Here is a 12,183-nt window from a genome sequence, read left to right on the forward strand (position 1 = left end):
CGTCCTAGACATGTTCGTTCACAGCTTCCTTATCTCAGATTTAACTTTTTTTACTAAACTATATTTACTACTAATTTGTATATTTTCTGTGAATAAGAATTACTCAAAAGAAATCAAAGCTTTATTCTCTCTAATATAATATATACATTGCAGACAAAACTTCTGTTCCTTCTCAAGGCACTTCCACCACCACAACCTGGAGACACCAAGAACTCTCGGGAGGTTGTGTAAGGTCACACAATCTGCGGTATGTAGCAAGAGAGAGAGAGAGACGGAGTTACTACTGTCTCCCTTGTGTGTTCTCTCCCTGATGGGTTCAAGTTGAGGTCCAACCCACCCATTGTCAGTCTGCTACAAGTCAGGTTTCCCACTGAGAGCAGACACATCATGTAGCAAGAGAGAGAGAGAGAGACTGAGTTACTACTGTCTCCCTTGTGTGTTCTCTCCCTGATGGGTTCAAGTTGAGGTCCAACCCACCCCATTGTCAGTCTGCTACAAGTCAGGTTTCCCACTGAGAGCAGACACATCACATCAATCCTTGCACAACCAAATTAATTAATCTGAAATTACTTCTCAGGTGACTGCATCTCTCTTCATTGACCAAACATTACAGATTTTTACAGCTGGAGAAATCATCAGAAACAAAATGAATGTGACAACGATTTGCTTGACAAAACAAATCATTGCATTTTAGCAGTTAGTAATAATATTATTACTCTCTTGCTGCAATGCAATGTTTTATGTGTCAAGATGCAACACATAAAGAAGGTTCACATTCTGAAGCTTATTCAGGTTGTGAAAACCTGCTTTGTCACATATCATCACCACTGAAGGAGAGACATCAATCAGATGACAAATATTTTTACTCAGTTGCAGTGGAAGGTTTAGTGTGTCTACTCTCTCAGGAAAGGCCACATGACTGCAAAGCAGCTGTGACCCCTGAGTGGATGGGGTGAATATTAACCATGACCATCAACCTGAAGCCCAAAACTTGTTCCTCAACATTCCTAAAACAAGCTGCAATGATGGTCCATCTTGACACTCTCCTCTTCCTGTCCACTTAAGAACTTCAATGGGAAGACATATAGCACCAGTCTTCACATATCTGTGGAAAGAAAACCTACTTAGATTCACCAATCAATAAAGTTCTAAAGATAATATTCCTTTACATCTATCTATTAGGAATTGTCTAAAAGCTCCAATTAAAGAATGAGAAGTCAGAAAGTTGCTAGAATGGTTATAATGACAGCAGAATCAGTGCCAGATGGTGAATGTTTAGGCAGAATTGGTGCCAGGTAAGATGGCCTTGAAATAGATAAAAGATCTGGAGTTAGCCACTGGAGACTAGATGAACCTTCTTCCCAACTTTTAGCAATTTCCTTCAGCCAAGCAGAAGAATCTAAACAGGTTGAAAGCTGAATGTAGGGTTAGAGGAATGAAAGATAGTAGAGAAATGACCACTGTAAATTCTTGATAACAAAATAAAGCTGTTTACACTGGGCAAGTTTCTCATAAATGCTTTTATTTTTATTTATTTATTTCCCCACCCCCCCTTTCAAGAACAACAAAATTGAAATACAACTGTAAACTCAACATCATCACAGTTTACCTGAGTAGAGGGCGTCTGTTATCAGCATAGCACAACATCCTCTTAAATCTCATGCCAAGTCACACACAAGACGCCATCTTATGACATCAGTCTGGCTTCATGGTTTTGTCCTGCCTCAGCTGTCCAGCACCCTGTGATATAAGGATCCTATTTCAGTTATCTGCATGCTCAGAACCTCATTTCAAGTGAATAAATTGATCACGACTTTGAGGTTGAACACAATATTACCTATCGAGTTTAATTTTTTAAGATTTCTACTGCTGACAATCACCCTGTTCTTGTCTTTCCTTAATATATATTCCATCCTTTCAATATACGTCTGAAATGAGGCACACTGCTCACTTGAATGGCAGTCACATCTAAGGCCATCAAAACACTGGCTGTGTAATGTTTCAAAATCTTTTGCCTAAGCTGTAGTATGGCCCTCCCAATATTTCAAAGACCCTTAATGAATGGATCAATCAGTTGGAAGATCGAAAAGGCTCATCTTTCACAGGATAGACCTACAAACTATTTCTCATCTTGCTATGTAAAAATATAACTTGATACCACCCACTGGACTCCACAGCAAAACCATATACTAAGGCTTTTTAAGTAAAGTGAAAAAAGTCACTGTTCAAGTTCCAATACATGATCAAGTCTATGGGATAGTTCTTAATACAATTTTCAGTCAATATTTGGATTTGCTTTTTTTCTCAAGACAAAGCTCTTTAACAGTCACATCAGTCTACAAGGGCATGATCAAAACTGATGTCTCTGAAAGTGCTCTCCATATTCATGAAAACTACAGCACAACTTCCCTATCACTGTAAAAGAATTACTGAGTTTTTGAAACTGTAGAGATGAAATCATTTGCCATGTTCAGTGACACCATCTTGTACATTACGACAAGTTTAACACAATTTAAAATTATTAGAGATACAAACGGACAGAAGGGAAAGAAGACGTACCCGAGCTCTGTACCATGGAACATCTCACGGAGTCGAGATGACACACACCAAATTGCCACCATGAACAAGTTCAGTTCAGTTCAGCAAGACCTTAGCCTGTTGTCCTCAGTGAGGATCAACTGTCAGGTCCACCCATCCTCCAGGTGTACCTAGATGAAATGGTACAGATTAGCAGTGAGCAAAGGCAAGTCACACAGGTAATTGATTCTCAAAAGTCGCAAGATCCTCAAGTAGTCGACAAGGATAATCGCGGGACTAGGGAAGATTGGCTTTAACAAGGCAAGGGACTATTACTCAAAACGTTTAGAACATGTCAAGAAATATGATCGAAAAGTAATTTTCGTGTTTACAGGGCGATTTAAACTAAAAAGAACAAGAACATATTCCAAAACAGGTTGTATTTTCTAAATTAACTTATACGTACTTGACAGATACGACTTAAAGACATAATGCAAGCACAAGATGTACAAGTGAGTACATGATGGAGAGTATATTTAGGCGTTGAAATTACCACCGCACTGTCATTAAGCTAGGCAATGCTTTGCTTAAGGAGGAAGACAGGTTCGCAGTCGGTAAATCTTGCCAGGGAGAAGACGAGTGATGCATGTATTCTTAAGATAGTAAAAGTGGGTATCTCAATGAGGCGATGGATTAAGTGTAAAGCTTTGGATGTACTCACAGAAGGGCATACTCAAGTCACTGAGACTGGTCCTTATCTTAAAAAGTATAACCTATATGTGAGGTAGGACATGCAAGAGTCAACAAACGATGGTTAGGGCACCGCCTCCCTTACTTGCCCATTAAACAGCTAACCTACCAACCGCACTGTAAGACGAATGTCAGCCGAGTGAGCAAGTCGAGAGCAAGCCCGGGCACATGAGCACTTGATTCACATCTCGTTCGTGCTCACACGCTCCACCTGCAAGAGATGTCTCCGGCCGGCGCTGCCGTGGGCCTCTAGCACGCGGTCACTTCACCGTTGTCACAAGTCTGGTCGCTTATGAGATGCTTGTGAACAGTAGGGGTAGTAGTGAGTCGGACAGCATCTGGCCCATGGTATGTCTATATCCTACAGTGGACTACAAACGGATGAGGCAAGGATACTGAAGCAAGTGACAACTAAAAGGTCGCCTCACGTGAATACTGATTCTTACCTGGATACCTGTCGCTGGACTGCTCCTTACTTTTGATTTGGCTCTTTAATCAGAGTTCTTGGTGTTCGGGTTTGTGGTGGTAAAGCATTTTGATCGCAAGGAACAAAGTGAAAGAACAATAATGAAATCCTTAAAAATTAGATTTATTGGTACGCAGTACACTTAAAAGTAAACAATATCGACTGTACTGTTGAAACTTAAATCATTTTGTTCAATGAAGTTACGCAAGTATGATTTAAAAAAGATTTCCTTCGTCTCTTCCTAAGAAGGAATTATCCATTTGTAAGCTTATGTTTTCAGAATGGGTATGCCACCAAGATCTGATTATCGGTGCATGCTCATGTCGCTGTCAGCCTCTCTACTTCGCATCTAAAAGCGTCGGGGGGGCATGTCACGGGGAGGACCGGGGTAGCTACAAGAGAACATGAAAATATAGAAATCACTTGCGGGCTCAAAATAATCTGTCAAGAGTAAAAAAAAATAATAATAAACAAATCATTATGACACTCGCACACATTAATCGGACATTTGACTTAAAGATTACACCTTACATCTATCAATTCGTAAAGCAGATCGCAAAAAAGTTACCACTCCGATTACTGAACGACAAAGCAAAACTCAAACGTTTACTTTTAAATATAAAACCTTAACATTAAGCACTGCAACACACAAAATGGAATTAATTTATGTCAGAGTATTTTTATTACATATTTCTCAAGTTATAACTAGGAAAATTCAATTCAGTACTTACCGGCGCGGAGGGCTGCGGCGAGGGGGAGATCTGCCACGTGGAGGGAACATATCCCGCCCACCTCCATACATGTCTCGCCTGAAATGAGCAAACAAAAATTAACCACTAAAGTCAATGATCACACTCAGAACACATCCAGCCCACCACTGTACACACCTCGCATGAAATAAGCAAACTCAAATTAAAATCACGGTTAGTAGTCATGCTTTTTCTACATCAATGAACATTAATTTGAAGAAATACTGGAATCTCTCATACATCCACCACTTCCCTGGGATCGTTTAGCAATAAACAGTAATGCATAATAAATTCTACTGCTCCAAGCAACAACAATTACAAAAATAATCCCACAACCAACACAAAATTACTAAAGCTCTACAACCCCTAAGGCTGGGCAAGTCCTCACATTACCATTAAGTATAAAACATATTCTTGCTTATTAAACCTGACGACAGCAGCACAAAACTTCTTTATAGACGTTTGTTACATTCAAGCAGTTAGATCTACAATATACTATATGCTTAGATTCACACAATGCAATACTAAATCAATGGAATAAAAGTGGCTGCTTTATGAGGATAAGTGAGCATGCATGAGTTCCACCTATCAATGAACATCTCTTGATACTTCCATATAATTCTTAAGGGAACAAGACAGCAGCACGACACTAAAGCAAGGGATTGGTGCAAAGGCAGTGTTGTGGGGATATACTGACTAAACTACAAAAATAACCAATGTAAATATCATTCATATCTTAATAATTAAAATGCCACCACTCATTCTAAGCCACCCATGCAATGACAGCTGCTCAAAAGCCAAGGAATCATGCACCATGCAGGACTACTCTAAGTTACACAGGAATTTATCCCTCAAAATGTAGTGGGATGCAAAAATCTCTGCAGAACCTATGTCGTTCTGTGCATCAAAAACAGGTCTGCAGAAGGGTAAGGAGGAAACATACTCTGGTCGGGGTCCATACATGTCTCCGTAAGGGTCATCCCTCCGGTCATATCCCATGGGGGGTGGTCTGCGGTCCATGGGTGGTGGGGTGCGCCTGCCCATGGGTGGAGGGGGCATGCGGTCATAGGAGTCATAACGGTCATAGGGGTCCCTGTAGGCTGGCTCCCTGGGCATGGGTGGTGGGGGCCGCCGGTCCAGAGCTCCTGCTGGGGGGAGGGGACGACGGTCTCGGCGCTCGTAGTCTTCATAGTATCCATTTCTCATGGGTGGAGCAGGAGGGGGACCTGGTGGTGGGGGGCCATAGCGGTCTCCCATGGGTGGACGGCGGTCATATGGTCCTGGTCGGCCCATGCCTCGTCCCCTCATGGGTCCACCACGGCCACGGAAACCCCCACCCATGCCCCCGCGCATGCCTCCCATTCCTCCAGCTCGCTTCTCCCCAGTGGATTGCTGCAAGGTAGAATGTCCTTCTTAGCAAACAAATATCCAAACAGAAGATTAAATAATTAATTTGTCAACTTTCATCAAAATACACATAAGTAACACAACACCAAAGCTGTCCTTACCTCAACACTGATCTTGAAGCCATTCATGTCCCAGTTGTTTAGGTTCCTGATGGCTGTGGCAGCTTGCTCTTCTGTCTTCATGTGAACAAAGGCATAATTGCCCAGGATGGAGCATTCTGTCACTTCTCCATACCTCTCAAACAACTTTCGTAGCTCAAAGTCTTTACAAGTCGGTGGCAACTTGCCAACAAATATCTTTGTCTTGGGAGGCATAATGGAAACTGGAAAGAAATAATATGCTGTTAACACAAATACTTAGATAAGCAGTGGTGAAAAAGATTTCTTAAATCAGCTTGGGAAGATGTCAAACTGCCAATTTTATACTTCAATTTTCTTTCTACAATTCACTTCAAAATAAAGACTAAGAATGAAAACCAGGTAGGCTAATTCAAGTTAATTTAAAATTCTTGTTCCCATCCTGATTTCCAGCACGTCACTGGAAGAAGCAAACAAGACATTTCCCAAAGATGAATAAAATCAAATCCCTTCACTCTAAATCACACAAAGTATTGATTGACGACCCATCACATGTAATGCAATACAGTCTACAAACACCAATAAGATCATGCACGTCTGAGCCACACAAGATTCCTCCATGCACTGAGCAGCAAGGTAGAAGCCCCAGGATTTAGAGGTCTTCAGCTGACCATCAATCACACTAGGACTGGACCTGACCCTGTGATATATGTTACTGTCATCTCATGCTCTCCCTTTACAAATTCAAACACTAATGAAATGTAACCTTTTCAAACAAACTTACAACCTAAAATTACCTTGTCTGAATCTACAAGTTCCCTCCTCTTTCTTAAATCAAAAATATACCACCAGACGTGATATTCGTAGAAATTCACCTCCTTATGCAGATTGGTTACAATTAACATGAAAATTCTATTATCTTTCAAGTTGGTCTATCATTCAAAGTTCAGAAATGTCACAGCAAACATGTTGCTGTTGAATTACTGAAGGCCTCTTAGAAGATGTATCTCAGCCTGGAAACCCTATTTTTTTTTTTTTTTTTTCTATTTCAACAGACCAGAGAAATACATTATAGGCATTCCAGTAAGACCAAGTTTTAAGCTAAAATGTTACTGAAGAATAACTCCCTCTTAGAAAATGTGTATATTCTGGAAATTTAAGATATCGTAAACTTTCAACTTGGAGAAATACATCAAGAATTCCTTAAACCAAATTATCTTCTGAGCTGCAAACAATTCATGGCACACACTATATACATCCACAGCCCACCACCACAATTCCCCCTACACACACACACACACACACACACACACACACACACACACACACACACACACACACAACAGCTAGCCTTGGAAACTCTGGCCCTGCAATAAGCACTTCAGGAAGGAATGAGAACCTGCCGCCAGAAAGACCCCACGGCACAAAGCAGCAGCATGCTAGGGAAAGGTCCATGCAGATTGTTTTTTGAGGATATAACAATAAAAAGATGTATATATGAATAAATAACTAAATAACATTAAGAAAGCAGGCTCTATGTTGACCAAGCTACATCAGAACACCTTGTTTTGTGTTCCACTCTAGAGGTAAGTAATATGTTTGAAAACCATTAAAAGCCCCGTTTAAGATAAGGTTAGGTAAGAACAAGACATTAAAGTGGCAGTTCTCTCTTACTATTTTCTCCGTGACCACCAGCCATCTTGATGTTGACAGGACGAGCCGGACTCTGGGGACGGTCACGGAAATCATTTTACATTATCTGACCTTACCAAGGTGGGGTTTTAATGCATTTACTAAGTCCATACCAATAGATACTTTGTTAGATACATCAAGCTTTCATGGTAAACCAGCCAATTTTCTTAATGTTTACAACACAATATCCTAAACAACTGAAAATATATCCATAACCGCCCCCCCTCTCTCTCTCTCTCTCTCTTTCTCTCTCTCTCTCTCTCTCACTCACTCACTCTCTCCAAATGTACTGCCTTCCATGTTATTTAGATTAAATATTCTAAAGTATACTCTGTAGTCAACACAAGGCTTCAATATCAATCACAGACTGCTAAATCCTTCATAAAAATGCACATCAGTCACTATGCACTGTTCAATTGTAAAATTACCCAGCATTGAAGCAAAGTACCATAAGTATGCAGTGGCTACCTATGCTGTACTTGCAATATCCTACCAAGTCTTCATAATACTGCCACTACAAAAAGAAAAAGGCACATCAAGAGAGCAAATACAAATCCTTAGTTACCCGGCAGACAGCCCACTCAGTACATAAAACAGCAAGATTAAATCCAAATATGAGTAACTCCAGTCAAGTTGACATTTAATGCCTTACCAAACAAGTCTTCAACAAAGGTCAGCCTTCAATCAGACAAATTCCCTTCAACAACCAAAGGTTACTATTAATTTTCCAGCACTTCACACAATAAATTCAGAAGAATTCCCTTTACACAAAATCCTGGTATCTGTGTACACTTTTATGGGTCAATCACATCACCATCTGTCTTCTTCCAGCTTTACTAAAACAAGTACTTAAGAGACTGAATTGTAGTTTGTCACCACATCCCCTTCAGTTTTATCAACAAACATTTTACTTTCTGCTCCACCACTGTACCACCAATACCCTGTCACTGTGAACCAAACTGTACATTGCTGACTAATCACAACAAAGTTCTTATCTAATTAACTTCTTGAGCAAAACACCCAATCCCAAATTCTACTGATCAGGGAACCTTATCTATCATTTAACTTTTTTCTTTAGTGAACCATATTTATTACCAAAATGATTTTAATACAAACTTTCCAAACCTAATTTTACTGCAAGAATGCAAGATTTAGTTTAGTATATCAACTAAAGTTATCAGGTTTCATGGGAGAGAAAAGCTTCAAAGGATTACTTAAGGGCACAAAAACAAAAATAGATCAAGACATAAAACCTAACTTGCATCAAATCTCAAACAGATCATGTGGGAGAGTTTGCTTTAAGTGTATGGACTTGTAGTATAAAGGACATCGACAGGTGGTAAGGGAAGGCTAAAAGAGAATGGGCTATGAATACAAATTAATTTTACCAGTGTAGTCTTGAATTTGAATATCTATTGATGAACATGCAAGTGACATGAAGCATTTGCCGAGATGAAAGGCAAAATTAAAAAGCATGTCTAGAGTATGCCAAGATATAACATAGCTTGCCTTCTTTCTGTAAACTCAACAAAAGCTATAACTAAGGACATTTCCTATAATACACCCAATGATAAGGCTATCTTATTCATTCACTTGGCAAAGTATATATTTCCTACTTCCTGCAGCAAAGTTCCTGGTAATAATGATACATTAACACAAGTTCAAATGAATAAATTAAGCCTAATTAAAGTTCAAATATACATCTAAAAAAAATCTACCCAAGCTCTGTTGGTAATGAAGTTAAAAGTTGTAAAATTAGTATTATTACAAAAGAGGTGTGTGTGTGTGTGTGTGTGTGTGTGTGTGTGTGTGTGTGTGTGTGTGTGTGTGTGTGTGTGTGTGTGTGAGAGAGAGAGAGAGAGAGAGAGAGAGAGAGAGAGAGAGAGAGAGAGAGAGAGAGAGAGAGAGAGAGAGAGAGAGAGAGAGAGGGTTGCTGCAGTCATTCTCACTGCCTGTAACCCCCTACCCCCCTTCTCTCTATAGCAACAACAACGTGTGTACACCAACAAAGCCAGTGATTGTGCTATAAATTCTAAACGATAAAATGTCTCATGGATTTTTAGTGTTACTTCAATATATGGATTAATCATGTACTGGTGACTAAGCCTGAGTTCAACATCCCAGCAAAGACTAATGGAACCACAATATAAAGTTCAGTAACCTAAAGCTGAGTAGTCTATTTGTATTATAACCTTTACCTGCTAGAGAAGCACTACCGTATATGCTGATCTATCTGCTAGAGGGAACATTAAGGCTTAGATTTGAGCTTTGGAACACATCGCCTCACTAAATGACTGGTAAAAATTTGTCTTGTTTACTGATAACTAAGCTAGAGGGAACATAAGGATTATATTTGTGAGCTTTTGCCTACTAGAGGAACAAAGGTAATATTAGTAAGCTTTATATGGCATCACTAAATGACTGGTGAAAATTTGTTTACTCGTAACTAAGTAAATATCTAATATCTGAAGCCAAGAGTTGCTAGCGGTCTTATCAAACTCAATACTGATAACTCTTCTCAACACCCAAAACACTAACAGAACCTGAAAATATATATATAAACAATACACAAACCAAAATAATACGATTACCACCACCACCGCCGCCACCACTCGACTTCTTTAAACATTGAAAAAAATAAAGAAAAGAGCATCACAACACACCTAAGAGGCTGAATCAAGTATATAGAGGGCACACCCATCCTAATACAGACTCTTAATTACACACAAGATGGCCGTATAGCCTGATAAGGAGCGACGCGGGGCTTCCACACACCCGCATGGCGAGAGGAAGCTTGAACTATCACCCCCTATTCTCCCTCACAACAGCATCACATTCTCTCCACCATATATTACTTGGCGTTTACCATGCTTGGCTAATTGTAGACTCAACATATGTGGAAAGTTACAAAAATAAGAATTATAAGCTTCTGTTACAGGCCACCACAGCATCACAGCATTCCAGCATCTCCGTGTCTCCTGTGGGATCTTGTAAGCTTAACCTATTCAGACACGTGTTTAGAAGCAATATATAAGTTCAGGTTAGCCATAATTGAGTACATACTATACATTAAAGTGGATGCTCAGTACTAGAAACATAGAAATTAAACCACTCTGGAAATGTATAAATAAAAAAAATATTAATAAACTTCCATTACAAATACCACCAAGTAACAAATTCATGGTAAACAATACTTTTATATGCATGAATGAATGAATACGTGAAAGATAAGCAAACATGATATAAACCATAAACAAAGGAAGAATAACGGCACTGGCGAAATAGAATATATATTGTCTGTCATTCAAATTAAAGCAGACATTGAATAGATGAAAAATTATATATAAATAGACAGGGGTAAACAATAAACAATAGCAAACAATAACTTCCCAGAAGAACTGAGGTGTGTTTGGCGTTGGAAATCGAGGGAAATTAGGACCACGAGGGACATAAACTGGGAGGCGCCCCAAGCACGCCGGGGAATCACATGATCGGGTTATGGCGTCCTTCCCTCCCAGCCCCAAGGACAAAAAGTAATCACTGACCTTAACTATCCATTAGAATCGTGGTTTTGACCTTTCTAGCATCGCCTACGATCAATACTCGAGTTACAGTTGCCTTTACAACCAACAAGAAGCCCTAGATGAATGACGGCGAGATGCCGGTCATCCCTACCACTCCCTCCTACGCGTCCTTCACGGCCATTGCCACCCGTCTTGTTTATCGCGAAATATTACATTCATCCTTAACTCTACACGCCATTAGTCCTTCTTACCCGAAAACCTGATGATTGAAGTTACTTTCTCGTGTCTCAACCCCGTTCCTTTGTCCCCTGGAAACACTGTACATGTGCCCTGTCCCTGAACCTTCCCCGTAGCTACCCCCAGTGGTAAGGGCAGACCTGAATTGATGTCTACTCGCCAACACGTAAGATACTCGGCCATTAAAGAATGTGGAATTGTTAAGGAATAGGTCTCCTCCATACCTTCGATGAGATGAGAAATGGTCGGTGGCTTTGAAGGGTACTGGCTAAGCTGCAAAGTAGACGTCCTGCTAGCCGGCCGTCCCGTGCGTCAAGGAGGGTGAAGTGACGCCTTCCTCTTGTGATGTCATGGGAGCCGCGCCGCCCTTAGCCACTCACAGCCCTTCCCGCCGTGATGTCACCAGCGCGAACCTTCCCTCAACCAATCACCATTCAGGAACATCACTCATATGCCAAGTCTTCACATCTTTGAGGAAGCATTCTCTTGTTTCTCATGTATTATTTTATGTAATGGTATTCTCTCTTGTTATAAAGTGCTTTAAAAAGGTTTATGTGTATGTAGTATTAATAATTCCGGGGTTGGTTTTGAATATTTTTTGATATTTTAGTGAAAGCGGCCGCAAAATTTAGGGTTGAATACACTGAGAGTCAAGGCGGGAAGAGAACACCACGCAGTAACGCATGCACTTGTAAAAACACTTCACTTCTATAAACACACCTAGTTTCTCCTCCTCACATAAGATATTCACTCATTTATAAACC

The 12,183-nt window shown here is 40.1% G+C and overlaps 1 protein-coding gene and 1 long non-coding RNA gene across 9 annotated transcripts in view; one reads left to right on the forward strand and one right to left on the reverse strand.

The window, feature by feature from the left end:
• The window catches only part of LOC123510648, a 34,059-nt gene extending 32,559 nt beyond the window's left edge, over positions 1–1,500 (forward strand). For all 4 annotated transcript variants that reach the window (XR_006676569.1, XR_006676568.1, XR_006676571.1 and 1 more), the window contains one exon: positions 154–1,500. This is a non-coding gene — a long non-coding RNA (uncharacterized LOC123510648). The remainder of the gene's footprint in view (positions 1–153) is intronic.
• LOC123510647 (RNA-binding protein lark-like) lies at positions 107–11,798 on the reverse strand. 5 transcript variants are annotated; one of them, XR_006676567.1, is made up of 8 exons: positions 11,644–11,792; positions 7,641–7,692; positions 5,991–6,211; positions 5,444–5,874; positions 4,465–4,542; positions 2,560–2,708; positions 1,610–1,740; positions 107–1,105 (listed from the first exon to the last, which is right to left on the reverse strand). XR_006676567.1 is itself a non-coding variant. In XM_045265968.1 (6 exons), exons 2-6 carry the CDS (start codon positions 7,663–7,665, stop codon positions 4,083–4,085), a joined length of 798 nt encoding a protein of 265 aa, XP_045121903.1. In that variant the 5' UTR covers positions 7,666–7,692; positions 11,644–11,791; the 3' UTR covers positions 3,836–4,082. The 5 variants fall into 5 exon arrangements, 3 of the variants coding, with proteins under 3 accessions (XP_045121903.1, XP_045121902.1, XP_045121905.1); XR_006676566.1 differs by having other exon boundaries at positions 5,426–5,874; positions 11,644–11,790; XM_045265968.1 differs by lacking the exons at positions 107–1,105; positions 1,610–1,740; positions 2,560–2,708 and adding an exon at positions 3,836–4,125 and having other exon boundaries at positions 11,644–11,791.
• Between the last annotated feature and the right edge of the window lie 385 nt (positions 11,799–12,183).

This window comes from Portunus trituberculatus, chromosome 29 (assembly GCF_017591435.1).
Source record: "Portunus trituberculatus isolate SZX2019 chromosome 29, ASM1759143v1, whole genome shotgun sequence".
In the NCBI taxonomy this organism is placed as follows: Eukaryota; Metazoa; Arthropoda; class Malacostraca; order Decapoda; family Portunidae; genus Portunus; species Portunus trituberculatus.